General features: G+C 40.9%; 1 protein-coding gene across 1 annotated transcript; it reads right to left on the reverse strand.

The window, feature by feature from the left end:
- Positions 1 to 808: 808 nt before the first annotated feature.
- On the reverse strand, positions 809 to 18,266 carry KLHL31 (kelch like family member 31). The gene is made up of 3 exons (XM_036870449.1): positions 18,094 to 18,266; positions 7,161 to 8,357; positions 809 to 5,454 (listed from the first exon to the last, which is right to left on the reverse strand). The coding sequence occupies exons 2-3, from the start codon at positions 8,330 to 8,332 to the stop codon at positions 4,722 to 4,724; spliced, it is 1,905 nt and encodes a 634-aa protein (XP_036726344.1). The 5' UTR covers positions 8,333 to 8,357; positions 18,094 to 18,266; the 3' UTR covers positions 809 to 4,721.
- Positions 18,267 to 18,537: the final 271 nt, after the last annotated feature.

Below are 18,537 nucleotides of genomic sequence, written 5' to 3' on the forward strand. Positions count from 1 at the left end.
TCTGACACACAAAGGAATTATTTCAGTGGGATGAAATAACTTCATGTGTGTTATGAGTTGGATAGATGGTATATGAATGTGGGGGCGGGGGGTGGTGCTAACCTGTAGGGAAGCTTGGAATTCTGTGAGAGTTCAAAGAAAACACAAAGAAACTCTGGGGCCCCTGGCTGGGATGCTCAAAACTGGGAACGTGGCTTCTGTTTCGGTTTGGAGGCCAATCCACTCTCTTTACATGGTCACACAGCTTGGAGAGCCTTAAGAAAAAGTATTTCTGCCATTTAGAATTTTCTAGAAATGACCAAGATGGTTTCAACTGACTTTTAATACTTTACTGCTAACTCAGATCAAAGGTTGAGCATCTCACGTTGGTTCCATGTCATTTGCTCATTTGGACGGTGAGGTGGAAGAGAAAGGCCGTGAGGGTTGGTCTGCATAACAACACAATTTCATTTCCTAAAAAGTGGTTTCGTTGCAAATGATGATGAACCTGAGTCTGCACCAGGCTGGCTGTGGTCAGGGTGGAACTGAGATGAGAAACCACACTTAATCCATGACTTCTACATGGTCAGGACTGAGAGACAGACCTAGGCTTCTGTCTGAGTTACAGAGCAAGTCACTAGTGATGCTTTATTCCTTTTTATTTTTCACTAGTCTTCAAGTTATTGGAGCAGCTTTTCAATTATTTGTCGTTTCCTTTTTTTGTTGTGTTTTGTTGAGGTGAGTCATCAGGAAAACTAAATAGAGAAAAAAAAGAGAAAGAAACCAACACCCCAACCATCACAGAAAGAACACTTCAAAACTACCCATATCTGATCACTGACAAAGCGCTTATTGAATGCAGCTTTATTGATAGTGAGGAGGTGACAAACACGACATACCTTTTAGTTTGTTGTTCCTTATATAGTACAAGAATGTCTTAAGCAAACAAAGAAATTTTGGGCCAAACTTTGCTAAATAATACAAAGATTTTTAGGAGTATTCAAGACAAGTATTTTATTTCAAGTTCCCTGAGAGGGACATTTAAATGGTCTTGACCCTCTGAATGTGCTGGAGGGTAAATTGTTAATATTTTAGAATCTTTAATTCTCATAATTACCATGGAGGAGTGTTTAGGAAACTAGTCTATAGTTTTTAAAATATGAAAAGAAATACTGAGAAATAATTCCTTTGAATGCTGCCTTGTGCTAGAGAATATATCCATCAGTGGCTGGGTTGGGAATCTAGCTCATTCAAAGAAGAGTCATTCAGAGTGGATGACATAAATTAACTTCTTTGTAACTCAGGGAAAACATTAATTAAATGAAGTGATTTTAGTTTCTTTTATCTAGTAACTTGGTTGAATTCGGAAGCTATCTGGCCAGGATAACCAGCAAAATGTGGACCTCTTAAAACTTACATATTTCCAAGCAAACCTCTATCTACATGCGTGTTTGTAAAATACACTTACTATAATTGCTGCTCTGCCTTAAGTCACAGACCCAGTCAGTACATTCTCACATTCTTCTTACCTCAATTATGCCTCCTCACTCGTAACAGTCCACTACCATCTAATCCTTGTTTAGAATTATATTCATCTGTACCATCCCTGACCTCCTATTCATAACCATTCTTACAACATAGGAAGTAAAAAGAAAACTCATCCAATGCCACTGAAAGCAACTAGTGCAGGAGGGTTAACAACTCGGCACCAAGAACCTAACTAAAAACGGACAGACTACAGGCTGGTTCCCTGGAAAGTCTTACGTCAGGTCTCTGGCCCATTCCAAAAAAGAGAGCTTGAGTTTTATTATTTCAGCTGCTGGGTAACCTGCTATTTCTCTGATACATTGAACCAATGCTTTTATTTCATCACAGGACTCTGGTATTACAAAAATAACAAGTCCTCTGCTTTTGGAAAAATAAAAGGAGGTATCGGCTTGGCTCCTAAGACTTGGGAGTGTGACTGAATGTAAGCTTAAAACGTAATGAAAATGAAGTAATTTTCCAGTTGGAAAACATGGGGAAGTCGTCAAGTTTTCTAGAGGTGCCTGCTTCAGTAGTTGGGTTAAAGAGTGTGTTTCGCTGACACGTGGAAGATGACAGGCATTATTTTGATGCTGCATATTTTCATGTCTTTCAGTGGTCCGTGCAGGATGTTCCAGGAGGTAAAACCTTCACCCACCCTTAGGTTCCATGCTCCCTTCCAATTTGTTATGTCAGAAATTCTGGAATTCCAAATTCCTATTGGTCTTTGTTTATTGACCTAATGGTTGAAGCAGGAGACACAGCAGCAATGCACCCAGGAACCTGGGTAGCCCCAATATTTGTATCCTCTGAGTCTTCAGATAACCAATGTAGAAACTACGTTAAATGGTCATTTCAAATGCTTTATCCATTCTAACACATCTCCAGGGTCACCTCTGGAAAGCCACTGCCGAGTTTTTGTGCACTGTATTTTATCAAGCTCTGAGAGATGAAAAATCCTTTAGTTTCAGCATCTTTCCTCATTTGTCCATGATAAAATATTACAGTTGATTGATTCTTATTTCATTCTAGCCTTAAGCCCCCCACTTCACAATACTTCTAGGATCTCAATGGGAGATACATCTCTTGGTGAGCATCAAGAGATTATGTCTATTTGCCCACTTATGACCTGTAATCCATAATACATCACCTTTTGTCTCTCAAAACTAACGGTATGCTATAGGCTTCTCAATTGTATGAAAATATATGTTTATACCAAACTAAAAGATGTTACAGTCACCCTCATATAGGCTTTGGAAGTTGTGGCCTAAACAACTTATTACAAATGAAAAGCTAATTTTACCCATGGTGCTGCAAGGACAAAAGTCTATCTATAGGTTGTACATTGTGACTTAAGAGCTCAGTGATATAACCAGCTCCATACACTGGTTTCTCACACAGGTTTATTTTTCAGCCTGGGCCAATAAAGAATCAAGGAGCAGATCTGCTCTGTACTTGGAGAAGCTCCTCCTGCCCTGCGTGGGGTTAGGAAACAGCCCAGTGTTTTTACATTAATAACGTCTTGTTCTCAACCCGCAATGTTCTAGCCTTTACCCGAGTGTTACCATTAAATACCCAGAGATTGAACTTTCCATAAGGGGCAATGATATAAAATTGTTCCACAAAGTGTACTACTATATGAACCACTTTTCACAGTTCGAATAAAATATTTTCAATATAAATATTGTAACTCTAGCCATAACCTATCTACACACAGTGGGAGAGGACAGGGCTCACGAAAACCCGGTTATACTGTCATAGATGTCATGTTTCACCATTTAAATAGTTTGTCTTATTTTTCAAAATCCATTTGCACATAACCCATAATTGATAGGCCCTTCCTCTCCAAAACAAGTGAACTATCAAAGAATAAAAAGATAAATTAGAAGAAAGGAAAATATGTATCATTTACTGCCATCATTCCCTTGCTTCCAAACTTGGCGAACATATAAGAAAAATGATATGGAGTGGATATAGTTTAATTTGCAAAGCTAATTTGGAGCAGATGAAATTTTAAAAATATATAATCAAATGGGCATATATTATCTTAACATTTCTATAGAAAATGAACGTGTTAGATTTTTAATTAAGAAATCAGGATTGAAATCAATTGGTAAAGAATAGAATTTACCAACAGGGGGACCCATTCATCCCGCTATTGCCAAATCCAGGAATTCCAAATGTTTCCTTCATTCTCACTCATCTAAAAGACTGGAAGAAATCAAATTATTGTTACTGGTTGCATAACCTTCAGGCTGTATATGCTATATGTTAAGGATCCTTACAGACAGAGTTTCATTTGGTGTTCTTCTGGGGGCTTACATGAAGGTCAAGGTTGCCTTTAACCATCTTGATGTAGTTTTTAGGGTGAGAGTACTACTTGCAATTCTTTTAATGGGGGACCAAAGTAAAATGTGAATACTTCTAGGAGAAACAACAAAATGGTTTAAATTTACCTATAAATTAGATGACTGATGTCAGTTCCTTCTTTGAGAGTAGGATTTTATGATAGGAAATACTTTTGGGGGCCTGAGGCAGGGAGGAGGGACTCACCACTAAACCAAAGGCATCAACCTGTCAGCCCCTGGGTGGAATCCCTGTTACTTTCCCATCAGTATTTGTCTTAAGGTTTATGATTTTCTCCTGGGATGCCTTTCGAAATCCTTTACTCAGGCATGTATAGGAAAAGAAACTGCATAGAAACACAGAATTAAATCTTAAGTCCTTATGGATGTAGACTGATTTCCATTTAAAAATGAAACCTATAAAGGACTATTTTAAACTCCCTAAAGAAAAAAAAGAGAAAGGAAAATAAACTTTTGTACGAGAAATCTCTTACTCACACAGGCTTCGTGTGTATTAAAGTGCAGAAGCACAATCTCAAATGTGGGTGCAACCGCTCTATGTTTAGAAAGGAGGCCGCGATGGAAGTGCCCACCGCGAGTTCTGTCTGCCACCCAGTGGCCGCTGAAATAAATGGCTTCTTTCCTTTGTTGGCTCCGGCCCTGTATTTTGCTTAAAAAAAGAAAAAAAAAAAAAAAAAAATCGACAGAGAGGTAGATGATGCCACACCAGCAACTGAAAACCACCAAGGCAGATGCCTCGATGGATCTGAAAAGACTCCCCTGCAGTAAATGTTAGATAGTTTCCTTTCCGCTAGCTCACGGCTGAACCGCGATGCCTATCTTCTCTCCCCGCGAGCCCGCGGCTCCCCGGGTTCAGATGCTGACGGGCACGGAGGACACCGAGCTGGCGCGGGACTCTCGGGTCACGTGATTGGGCATGGCCAGGGTGCAGCACGACACGCCCACGGTGGCCTCGGGCAGTTCGTCGTCCTCCGTCCACTCGTTGAGCTCGGGGCTGAAGCACTGGATGCACTTCTTGTACTTCCTCTCGCCCTCGTTCCAGCCGCCCAGCAGGTAGGCGCGGCCGTGCAGCGTCGAGGCGCCCGCCGTGCTCACGCCCACGGGCAGCGGCGCCGCGTAGCTCCACTGGCCGGCGGCCGGGCTGAAGCTCTCCACGGTTAGCACGTCCACGCGCTCGCCGCGCGGCCCCAGCTGGCTGCCGCCCATCACGTACACGCGCTCGCCCAGCGTCACCGTGCAATGCCAGCCCCGCGGCGTGCTGAGCGCCGGCAGCTCTTGCCACGCATCGCGGGCCGGGTCGTAGGCGCACACGGAGCGCGAGTAGGCGCCGCCGATGTAGCCGCCGGTCACCAGCACGCGGCCGTCGGCCACCGCGCTGGCGTGGCAGCAGCGCGCCACCTCCAGGGGCGCCTTGGGCTGCCACTGGTTGGCGGACGGCACGTAGCACTCGAGCGAGGCCAGGCCGCCCTCGGCGTTGCGGCCGCCCACGGCGTACAGGAGCCCGTTGAACACGCTCAGGCTGAAGTGCGTCCGCTTCTGGTTCATGCTGGCCAGGTGGATCCAGGTGTTGAAGCGGGGATCGTATCTGGAAGTGGTAGAGCAAGCGTGACAGCCTTGTGGGCGGCAGCCGGGGAACCCAGGTGACGCCGCCAACCAGGACGTGGGAGTCTCGACACTATCCTTGCGAGGAGGCTGGGGACCCATCGCAGCTCCTCGCCTGGAGGCTGCTAATCCTCTCTCAACCAGTAAAAAAGTGTGACCCTTGGGAAAGGCAGGGCAGGCATAGGTGCCTCCTCCCGTTTATAAAAGCAGCTACTGGGAGACCACCCCGCTGAGACCGACCTCCAGTCCCCTTTCCTTCATATTCAAATCCATCATCCCGTAGGATTTAGGGGATGCGCACGTGGAGGAAGGGTGGAAGCTGGGTATTTGTGGAATCGGAGAAGGGAATATGGCTACATTAAAGTCAATTCCACATATCTTCGGACACCAGCACCCCTAGCTCATTCTCATGGCTTAATCAAGAAAGTTGACTGACTTCCTACATTCTCACAAACCCCTTCTTGTTCACACACCTCTCTTGGCCATTGCCACCGTAAAGCTGTCACTAAGTCTTCTGTCATCTGTTTATAATGAGAACAATAGAACTCATGTCCCAGTGCATCAACAAAACCTTAACTTTTGATGCTTCTCTATTTTCTAGCACTTATTAGTAGGTCTGACTTTTTAGTGTAGGGGTATATATATTTTGTGTTCAGCATTACAGTTATTATACCATAAACACTGAGGTCAATACCTCAAAAACAGTAACTTGAGTACAAGTAGTTATCAGCAGGAGGAAAATAAGCACCCATAGTAAACTAACACTTTCCATAGTTCCAAGTATTGTAAACACAGAACTGATTCTGTTTGATGTTCATTCATGTTTGTCTCATTTCACCTCCAAATCAAAACTTAACCATAGCTATAAATTAAGGGCTAAAAATCAATTGTTTGGATTCATTTAAATGACACACATGTACATATAATGAAATAATAAAGAATATTTTTTATGATTTACTAGATGAATTTTCAGATCTTGCTCATTAGTTATGTTTGCCTTTGAACCACTACCATGATAGAAGCATGACTTTCTGAACATTTCATGTATATGGAGGTTTAATTTTTTATTATAAATATACAAAAATAACATGCATTTGAATTCCACTTTCTGCAGGATTTAGCATGCTTTTACTCTTGTTTACATGCATCAAAAATATTGATGGTATTCAGTCTTTAGGGAAATATTTAAAATTAATTAGCTGCCACATTTTTAATGATCTCATTCTAGTTGCCAGTTATGAATCTGAAGTCATCAGTAACAGTCCACTTAAAAAGAAATTTTGTATCATTTTAATCTTTCTTACCACTTAATGTTAAAAACTAACTTTGCACCCAGTTTCTTTCAAAAAGGCAGGGTATTGTGAAGAGCACCCTGACCAGAAATGAGAAAATGTGAATTCTACTTACTAGTGGTGTCACTTCTCTGGGTGTCAAATTTCTCACATGTAAAATCAGAATCATCATATCTTCCGTGCTCGCTTCATTGGCTTATTTGGAAAATTATAATGCATAATATATGTGAGTGCACTTTATATAATGTGAAGTGTTACATATATGTGATGTGGCATTATTATTATTGATTTACTGAGCCAATGAATTAAGCTAATAGGCATGATTAATTTCATTCTATGTCAGGGCAATTTCCTCATAATATTGAACGATTTCTATTCCTAATAAAAGAGCCAGTACCTGCAGAAATTGCTGACTGCATGCTTGGCTTGATTTCTTGCATCATTCTGGTCTTCACCACCGGCCACATAAAGAAATCCATCCATCACAGCCACACACTGATTAAAACTCTTGGCTGGCATCTCTGTAAGCTTGCTCCATCCATTTTCAGGGTCTCTATACAAGACGTCTCTGCTAAGGGACTTCTCAGTAAGGCCTGGACGGCCCCCCACAGTGACAAGCACACGACAGCCCCCTCGGATTCTCGTGCGTCTAGACTGCAATGTGTTCTGATGATAGGGAAGTAAGTGGTAGTTCATAGCATCTACAAGAAGCTTGTGACAATCAGCATCTTGCATCATTCTCGGTACTGACTGAACATAACTGACCAGGTCTTGCGCAGAGATGGTACCAAAGCGAATATTGCTCAAAAGATCGGCAGCATATTTCACTCTCTTTTGGTCAAATTCTAACCATTTCATTGCAATCTGGAATGCTACTATTTCAGAAGGCAACTGTAAGTCATCATCTATAAGAAGTTCATTAATTTGCTCAAATGTAAGTTTCATAAACTGATCTGATTCTGCAAATTCAAGGAAGTTATCCCGGATAAATTTTTGGGCTGCTGCCTTTGCGTTTCTCAAGGAGTATGTTTCGGCAATGTTAGCAATGTACATGCAGTTCTCAACACTCATTTCTTGTATCAGAAAATCACTGCACATCTTGACAAGGGTATGGATCTGAAGATAAATAGCAGCAGAAATAATGCTTCCTATGGTATACAAGGAGAGAGTGAGCTTTCCAGTGTAGGCGTATGCAATGACCGTGGCCAGGCCCAGCGGTGCGATATCACTGAGATCCACCCTTTGGGTAGAGGGGTCTTTTTTTAGGATGTTGTAAAAGTACTCACTGCAAGAAGCCATCACTGACTTGTGAACGTCAAAGGATTTTGTTTTGGTGCCGATGACTAAGTCGCAAAGGAAGCTCTCCTGCCTCATTTTACTTAAACCTTCCAAGAGGTTGGGGCCATAAGAAGCATCTGTTAATTCAGAAGAGATGCAGCTAAGGCCATTGCCTCCCTCCAGGAGCCCATTCAAAGCGTTGAGTTTGTTGAGGGGGCTGTCTTCTACAATGATGGTCATCTCATTGATGTTGCCTTTGTTCTTTCTGACAGTCTTCTTTTTGGGGGCCATGGTGGCTGTCACAGGCAAGAACTTGCTAAAAAAAAAAAAAAAAAAAGACACGGTTTTATTTTAATTGTGCATTAAACTTTGAAATGCTATGTTGAGGAACTTTCCTTTTTTTAATAAGATAGTAGTTTTTTAATGGCATAATGTAGATTGATTAAGTCTCAAAACTAGATTTAAAGACTTACATTAAACTAGATGCACATCTTATTCACAGTTTACTTCAGCATCGATCATTGTAGACAATTCTAGAAAAATTTATATTATCAAATGAGACCTCTCAATAGCTATATGGACAAGTAATTTTATATAGCAGAAATGACCCAATATTCTCTGATCTACCTGTACAGTTATTATGGAATAGTAGTTAAACATCATTTTAAGGGCTTAGTTTATGTTCAGGAAAAAGTGAATGACAACTACCCTGAAGTTTTTCTCTCTCAATAAAATATTATAACACTAAAGTTCAGGGATCCGTGTTAAATGTAGAATATATATTAGAATAAATGTGGCTAGCAATCAATGGATAAGGAATTGTAATGATAGTCAAGTGCTTTCTACTCTACAAAGTCACTAAAATAATTTCCAGTTGAATTTCTAAATGACTCACAAACACACACAAACTTACACAAGAACTAGAACAAAGTAGTTTTTAAAAAAATCGTAGAGTAGGAAAGACCCTCTTAAGCATAACATAAAATCCAGAAGCATAAAGAGGAAGACTGAAATATCTGAATATTAAAAAAATGAAAACTTATATCTATAAAACAGCACCAACTATTTAAAAGACAAGCAACAGACTGTGAAGACAAATATTTGTAACATTTTTGACAGATAAAAGGTTAAAGTGAAGTTAGCACAGTATTTATTTTTATTTATTTTTTGGCCTTGCCAGGAGGCTTTCCGGGTCCTAGTTCCCCAACCAGGGATCGAACCTGGGACCCAGCAGTGAAAGCGCCAAGTTCTAACCACTGGACCGCCAGGGAATTCCCTAACACTATATTTAAAGGGCTCCTAAAGTTAATAAGTCAAAGGTAATCCAAGTAGAAAGTGGACAAAGACTATGTCTAGGTAACTAGGTTGTTCACAGAAAATAAAATACAAACAGTTAATATTTTTTAAACGCTAAACTAACAATAATCAGAGAACTGTCAACTGAAATCCAGAGAGCCTTTTTAATTTTTGTCATCAAATTTTGCTTATCAAGTGGTTAAAATATTTTAAAATATTCAGAATATCAGATGTTGGTGTGGTACTCTTCATACATTGTTGATGGGAGTACAACTGATACAGTCTTTTGAATAATAATTTAGCAGCCCATTAAGAATAAAAACTATTTTTATGCTTTGACACTAAAGTTCTAAATCTACTAATGTGCCTCTTAGAAATATATTTATATAGATGCTGACATATTAAGGACAGTAACCATTTCCTATTATCAATGTTATAAATATTTGAACCAGTTTTTAAATCTATAGGAAGTGTAGATTTAGCTCTATTACGTAGCTCTGAACAGCCCTAATATTAAATGTAGCCTTGAAATATATTAAGTTTACCAAATAAATACATAGCCCTTAAAGTATCACAGATTAATTATTTTAGCCCTTCTCAAAATATTGGGCATAGTCATTAGAAGATGCTACACTTAGACTTTTAAATGGATTTTATCTATAGCCGTTCACTTTCTTGTGAAATTACTGGTGTAACATTTTTTCATTTTTATTTTAATTTTTTATTGAAGTATAGTTGACTTACAATGTCGTCTTAGTTTCAGGTGTACAGCACAGTGGTTCAGGATATATATATTCTTTTTCTGATTCTTTTCCCTTATAGGTTATTACAAAACATTGAGTATAGTTCCCTGTGCTACACAATAGGTCCTTGTTGTTTATCTATTTTATATATAGTAGTGTGTATATTTTAATCCCAACCTCCTAATTTATCCCTCCCTCCCTCCCTTTTCACCCTTTGGTAACCGTAAGTTTGTTTCCTAGGTCTGTGGATCTATTTCTGTTTTGTAAATGAGTTGATTTGTATCTTTTTTTTGTTTTTGTTTTTGTTTTTTTAGTTTCCACATAGAAGTGATATCATATGATACTTGTCTTTGTCTGGCTTAATTCACTTAGTATGATAATCTCTAGGGCCATCCATTTTTTTTTTAATTTTCATTTTAAAAATAACAAAATCAGTATGTGTAGTTCAACAACTCACAGTTTGCTTTATATCATTCCAGATAATTGTATATGCTTATGCAAACTTATATTTGCATAGTTTGAGCAGTGGTGTGCTGGTAAATCAACTCTCCAGCGGGGGAAAAAAATCCCGTATTTGTAAGGTGCTAATTTCTTTAGTACAAATACACTCGTTGTGGTTGGTTTTAAGCTACCAACAACCAGTTTGCTAAATTCCTGAAAATGTAAATTGGTTCTCATGAGCTCCAGCATACCACTATAAGAGAACTTGTATCAAAACAAGTTTATGCTATATTATTCAGCAGTTTGCTTTTTTTCACTCGGATGTACTCATGTACATCTTTCCATATCAGCACATACATAAATTTATATCATTCTCCCTAACAGCTGCATAGATTCCCATAGTAAGGATATATAAAACTTGTTCAATTATTCTCTTGTTGATGCACATTTAGATGTTTTATATTTTTATAGTTTTTGAGGGGTGGTGTGTGTGTGTGTGTGTGTGTGTGTGTGTCTGTTTTGTCTCACTGTTGAGTTCATCCTGAGGGGTAAAAGTTAGCTTTGATCCCCCTTGAAAGTCTTCAGTTTAATTACTGGAATAGATGTTAAAAACAATTCCATAACCTTTCTATTGTGTTTGTTCCTGTTCTTTTCCATGAGGAAGGAGAGTAGCAAGTAGATAGGAAACAGAGGTCTTTTGCTTTGCCAGGGCTTTTTTTCTTCCTCGTTAAGCTTTGTCATATTCACATTTATTTTTGTTTACAAGACTGTAGCACATTTGTCCTTCCTCATTCTTTCTTTCAGACAAAGCCACATGCATCCTTACCTTGTGAAACACATTTTCAACCCACCATCATTTTAGTCTTCAAATGCATTTGACTTAGGTGGTAAGTGTCCCCTTGTTGGATTTTTCTGGGGAAAATTTTAAAAATTTTGCTCAGCAAGTAGTTATCAGACACCTATTGCTGTGTGGGCGGCACTGTACTGGGAATGATGGAGCAATACAATATGTAATTTGTGTTAAATAGATAAACAATGACAAGTACAAAATGACAACAAGAAAGTAGGGAATCACAGCAGAGTAACTTAAAAAAACAAAACAAAACAAAACAAAACAAAAACCCAGTACATTCTACCAGTAGGAGTACAAATGTGTTTTTGTAAGTAGCCCTGTCTATTTTCCTGGAGGAAGCCCTCTGGGCAATTTTTTACTCATTTGGACATCGGGCTTATTACCACTCATTGTTTTGGAGGAAATCCTGGAAATTAAACAATACGCTTGTAAATAATCCATGAGTCAAAGAAGAAATTAGACAGTATTTCAAACTGAATGAGAATGAAAATGAAAATACAGTGTAAATACCAGCTCCACTACTTATCTGAGCTGTGAGTTTCCATAGATTACTAACCTCTTAGAGTCTCCACTCCACTGACTTACCTCTAAAGTAAAGATAATAATGGTGCCTGCCTGTAGGGTGGTCCATGAAAGCTTAGTGAGAAATGTCTGTACAGCATTTAATAGGGTATCTTGCAAAATGTGAATGTTCAAAAAATTTGAATTGTTTTCATTAAAATCAATAACCTTCTTAGATGTGTTTTGGGGAATGAAGGAAGTAACCTGTTTAAGCTTTGGGGTGAAGCCAATCAGAGAAAGTGGCCACAGGATGGAGATGCAGTCAAGGGGATCAAGAGGAGATTTCTGGAAGAGGTAAACATTTCTAAGGGATTTTTGAAAATGCCAGGGAGAGAAATGGAACTCATGCAATGACATAGGCTGAAGAACAGATTATTTACTTTGGTATGAATGAGAAAGGTAACCCTGGAAGTTTAGGAAACTTGGGACATAGGTTATGTAAGGAAAATAACAGATTATATGGAACAGATTGAATCTATGAGCCTGGACTTCAGATTTCAAATGAAAGGAACTGTTTTGTTGGAGCGGAGTTAGGATGGGAAGATTTGTAGATAACAGGAATCTTGCCGGTTCCAGGAATGAAAGGTTTTTAAGAGGAGTAGGTATAGGATGGGGAAGGCCTTTAAAGCAGAGGAAATGCCTGTTGTGGAAGCAGGGAGGGGTGACTCAGCACAGGATGTGCAGATGAAGAAGACTGCTGGAGTGAGGGAGACAGGTAGGCAGGTAACATGAGGATACAGAAAGGATGCTGGATGCCAGGAAGGGTTTGAACTTGATGAGTTGCTATGCAATTGAGAAGGATTAAGGAACCTCCAGGAAGGAGAGGGCGCACTGAGGCCCTAGTGAAATCAGTCAAATTTCCTCCACGGCTTCCTTCTGCTACTTTCTGTTGCTGCCTTCTCTTTCCTCCATGGTCTGGCCTTCTTGCTGCCCCTGGTGTTCCCATGGAAACCCTCATGACCCTTTATCTGAATTCTCTTGCCCTTGTCCCATTTCTCCAGGGCCCTACTGGGTGACACATTAGCTAGTCTGACAGATGATCCAAGCTAATCCATCAGTGGGCAAATCTACTCTTTCTCCCAGATATGCATGTTTTTTGGAGTTTTTTGGGTTTTTTAATCAGTGTACTCCTATGACTCACATACAAATGTCTAACAGAGCTACCACTGTGGAACATATATGCATATTCTTTAAACTAATATTATATTATTATTTAAATAATATTTTAACATTAATCAAATTAAATTAATTTAATCTTAATATTATTAATTAATATTTTAAATATATATATATTTTCTTAATAAGAGAGGGTTTTTAGAATCCTCAAAATCACTGTGTAAAGGTAACTGGCTTCTTTAGCTCTGAGATGCAGGAGACCATTTAAGAGAGTTTTGAAATCAGAACCTGCAGACCACTTCCTGGTGGCCATATTTCCCCAGATATGCTCATAAATTCAGTCTTTCTCTACTAGAGCTGCCATTACATCCTGTTCCTAGGTCTGCACCTCGAAGGTGAGGCTCTCCATCCACCTGCCCAGGTATTCTTAGTCTGGGCCATATTCCTCCAATAACACGCTGCAGACCCCTCAGAGGAGTCTGGGGACCAGGCTCACTCCTTGGAAGCTGGGCCAGGCTCTGATGTTGTCCTCTAGGCTGCAGAGGTGTTCACTGCCCCCTACATCACAAGAAATGCTCTTCCTCTGGCCCTGCTCCTCCATCTCCCAGGGAGATGGGGCTCTGGCCATGGCTTTTCTCAATTTAAGGCAAGTATGGTAGGACAGCTACAGGGTGTGCTCCAGGCCCTACTGCAGGGAAGACCAGCTCCCTCTTCATGGGTGTTCAAAACCCAGAGGCTATGTTCTCACAGGGAAGACTGGGAAGCCTTTGATGACTCTCTAGGACCCTCACACTGAGGCCTTTCTGTCATGTCACGCTGGGTACACACACACACACACACACACACACACCCCATGCCAATTGACCAACCAACCAGCATTTTTCTACAATCACACTTGAATGAAAAGCAAAGGCAGCCTTAAAGGAAAGAAGTTATAAGAGGGCAGCCTAAGGAGTCATGAATGGAAGGAAAGGGAAACAGTTTAACTCACTTCCATTTACTCATCTGGTCACGGTGCTGGACTGCCAGGCTGATGGTGTGGGCTTGTAGAGGATGATTAGAAAAAAATGGAATATTCACAGAAACGTACTACTCAGCCCCAAGGTCATATGTGAACAAGTAGTCAAAGCAATTTGCACAGAAGTCTCATTGTCTTTTCAATTATAACATATATAATTTTTACAGTTATTCAAATGTTCACTATGCACCCCTGGGTCATACTGTAAATGATCACAAATGGTGGTCACAGTGATACCAAAACGTGGCTACAAGGAAGAAGCGGTGGTTACGACGAGTTGCTTGTACATGTTCTCATACAATCCAGAGTGTAACCTAGGTGTTGAGTAATCCGTTTCGAAAGCATTCCATTCTTATTGATTCAATAAGTTGGATGGGGGTTTGGGGGTTTTACTTACTCTTGTTGTTGTTTTCAAAGCTTTTTGTCTTTTTCTTTTCTTTTTTAATGAGTGAGGGCCTTGTGGCCAGTGGCTCAGGGACCCCCCCCCACCACCACCGGGCTTGGTAGCCGGGCAGTCGCTGTGATTTCCACACCCCAGGGATGGCTTTGACTTGGGTCACGGTCAGTCTGCATGGGGTTTGCATGGTGAGGGGACCAGCCTATCTGAGCTGCCTGCAACTGGGACAGTTTCAAGACTGTTTCTACGTTTTTCCTGAAGCACAAAGGGCATGATTCTCCCTCCCCAGCCAGGGGGCTCTAATGAGTTGCCCCCTTGGGATCAAAAAGGAGCTTTACAGGTGCCCCGGGACCGTTAGTGGCCCTGCCGTAGCAGGGCACGCTGGACAGAGCAGGTCTAGCCCCGGCAGCTGAGGTTGTGGAATGGGATGAGCAGCTATTTGGAGGCACTGCAGCACCCCCCGTCCCTTCCCTTTCTGGGTAAAAGAGGCGACTGCACACAGTGCAGAAGGTTGTGGAAGGCTCCCCAGGCTGTCGGAGCTATCCCTTCATTCTGTGGAGGGAGCTCAGAGAATTCTTCTCTGGTCGTGGACCCCACGCCTCCTTCCCTCCCCCTTCCATCCACTAGCGCCCAGAGCAGCCTCCCGGGTCCCCTGGAAGAGCTGCCTATTAGAAAGTGGGCAGAAGGGCAACAGAGGCACAATTCCACGCCCTCCTCGCACTGCCCACTGCCGGTCTTGGCTCTTGTGTCATTTCTATGATGATAGTGTTGTGTATTCAACACGTGATCAACAGCTGGGCAGTTACGTGAGCCGTCAAATTTGCCGTGATCTTTTGTATTTGCCAATCTAAGCATGTGAATAATTAATTCCTAAATATAAATCACCAAGCATGAATCTAGACTATGTATTCAATGTAAACTATTACTTTCATTTCTACCTAAAATAATAATTGTAGAGCTAGCATGTATAAATTGTGGAATAACTGTGTGCTGGGCCTAGGTAAATACTTGACATGATTTTATTTTTTAAAATTTAAGCATCATGAAAATTCTAAAAGGCAGGTAATATTATGTTCATTTTACAAATGAAGAAATTAAGGTTCAGAGAGAGTTTTAAAAACATATCCAAGGTCACACGATGGGTATATAACGTGTAGTAGGGCAAAGATTCAAACCCAGATTGAACCCTGACCCCCTATATAGCCCTTATATCCAGGGCAGGTTGAAATCTGTCACAGGTTAAAAAGTTAACTCCTTCCAACATGGGAAGTTTGAGATTGCGTGAGGTGGAACTCAAATTTATAAAATCAAAGTTTGGATATGGAGAACATGAAATGGTTCTTTATAGCTCCAAACACTGAAATAAAAGAGCTGCCCTTTTAATTGTAAGACAGATTCATTCGGGGACATTCAGAGCCTGTGGGTTTCTTTATCCTATTAGGGGTTGTGAGGCTATGAAACTCTAGTAGTCTGGGTAAGCCAAAAACAGAAGTAGGTTCAAGGACATCTTGTATGAATTTGTTGATCAGAGAATCAGACACCTCCTTTTCAGTGTTAGGTTGAATACAGAATTATCAATTTTTGTTTAAAGACAAATATTATCAATTTCTGATGGCTCAACTTAGCTAGAGGCCTGCTATCTATAACATATACACACTCTATACATAAAGCTAACTTCTATTTTCCAAAACTGGATGCAGGATGTAAGGACCCTGTGCTAAGATTTTTGGTTTTGGTTTTGTTGAAAATTTTAGTAAAATAGCTCTTTCTTTTACTTGTCTTTTGTGTGTGTACGTTAAGGTTGCAGGAAGTAGGGTTAGAAATCTAGTTTGTAAGACTAATGTCCCTTTGGTGGTCACAGAACTGAGAATTGTGTTTTGATGTTAATTTTGCTCTAAACATCTGAAAGACCTATGGCAAAACATTCAACTTTTTAGGATTTCAGTTTAATCATCTGTCAGATGAGATGTATACCTTTCAGTTGTAAAATTTTACAGAGAGTTAAAAATAAACAGCTGGCTTTTGCTGTCAGAATTGTCAAAGTCCGGTCTGTATCACTTCTCCCCCCTCCCCCCGACCCCGCAATATGGCCTTTTAGAACCCTAGCATCAACTCATGATCAGATATGGATAAACCAACAGAGACAGGGGATTCTCCATTTGCAAGTCATGCATTTGGGTCTGAGTTGCCAAATTTAGTAAATAAAAATATAGGATCTCCAGATAAATTTGAATTTTAGAAAAACCACCAATCTATTTTAGTATTTAAATATATCCCAGGTGATATTTGGGATATACTTATAATAAAAACTGGTTTGTGGTTTATCTGAAGTTCAGTGTACTTGGGTGTCCTGTATTTTATCAGGCAACCCTTTTCTGGGTTGGGTTTCAGGTGAGCCCAGGAATTCCATGAACATTTCTGGAATATTATGAAAACATGTTGTGCATGTGTGTTTATGTGTATTTTTCTATAAAGTGGGCCCAGAGCTTTCAGAGGTTCACAAAAAGGTCCATAACTCCAAATAGATCTAGAACTGTTGGACTGAAATGAGGCTGCCAAGACATGGTAACATAATTCTACCCTCTTCTACAAGGGGGCAAGTCCATGTGACAGGATCACACCTGTCCCTCCTGGCCTGAAACAGATTTCAGATGAAAACTCCTAGAACCAATTACAGAAAAGAACTGTCACTTTATAAGTAAGAACATTCTCTTTCCTGCTGCCCTCCACCCCGGCCTCCTGGGAGAGACTGTACCCAGGGCAAGCTGGGAAGCCATGTGTGCCAAAGTGTCACTGTCACTCTCATGCCAGAATGAGCTGGGGTCCCAGAAGGTCTTCTTGCCAAGGGGGCGTCAGCTGCGCCTGCTCCGGGTCCCCGCCACATTCCAGCCCCCCCGTGTGTCGGCTGGCAGCCTGACCCCGGAATAGAAACACCCAGCCTCTGCCTCTTGCCATTTTCAGTGAAGTCCAACTTTAGGGGGCTTTTCTACTTTACTGTTTCATTTCCAAAAGGATTTCTAGCATAAAACATATGTCAGCATTGCCATAGGTACACATTTGGAACAAAAACTTGTTTCACAGTTAAATTAAAAGCTGTTCTTTTTTTGCAGGAGGGATTTTGTCAATAGGTTCTATTTCTGGGGATTCAAAGAGTTGTCTGATTTGTTTGCTACCCATTTCAACAAAACTGATTACATTTTATCTAAACTTATCAGATACTAAATGTTCCTGATGGTTCCTGATAAAAAATGGAGGTGAAACTCTAAACTTCATGAACAAAACCCAAGAATTTTATTTTCCCCCTCCCCTCTCTATAAAATAGAGGAAGAAAAACCTATATTAGGCTTTAGAGACTTAAAATTATTGTTAGAAATTACAAGTCACTTTACTTTCATAAGGCATCCCTAGCATGCATTTCTATTGCTATGACATTCTTCTCATCTATCGCATCCCTTGGATTTCAAGAAGATGTTTTCTGGCTCCAACAGGAGGATCTGACCCAGCTGTAGACCACTGTCAATGAAATCACTCTACCACCGCGAACGCAGACGCCCCCCCCACCCCCCCTACCATTCAAACCCCAGGATTAGAAGACCAGAATTGGAGATTGAGGCGCCAGCTCCTTACCGTCCTGTGTGAGGGGCGTCCCCGACTTGTGATGGTGAAGTTTCAGCAGAAGATTCCTTTTGAGAAGCAATCTGTGGAGAGAGAGACAGGGAGAAGGAAAATCCGTTGGGGAACCACCAGCAGCCACCTGACGCGTCCCAGCAGCAGCAGTTTTTAGAGTGACCTCTTGCCGTCCCTCTGGCTGCAGCGCCGCCCGAGCCTGCGCTCTGAGGCCTCCTCCCCCTCTTTGGCTTCAATTTCAGGTCACCCCGGGGCAGAGGGCGGAGCCCTGGTTGGTGGAGAGGGCTTGGATTTCTTGACCTGCCCAGTAGTTAAAAACAAGAAAGTCAAGAGCTCAATCAACCTGGGAGTGTGGAAAGAAAATTAACTAGGTGGGTATTTAATTGTTGGAAGCAGATTAGAGTGTGCGTACTTGGTAAGAGAAAGGGAAGGTTGTGGATAAAA

The sequence above is a fragment of the Balaenoptera musculus genome, chromosome 11, assembly GCF_009873245.2.
Source record: "Balaenoptera musculus isolate JJ_BM4_2016_0621 chromosome 11, mBalMus1.pri.v3, whole genome shotgun sequence".
Taxonomy (NCBI): domain Eukaryota; kingdom Metazoa; phylum Chordata; class Mammalia; order Artiodactyla; family Balaenopteridae; genus Balaenoptera; species Balaenoptera musculus.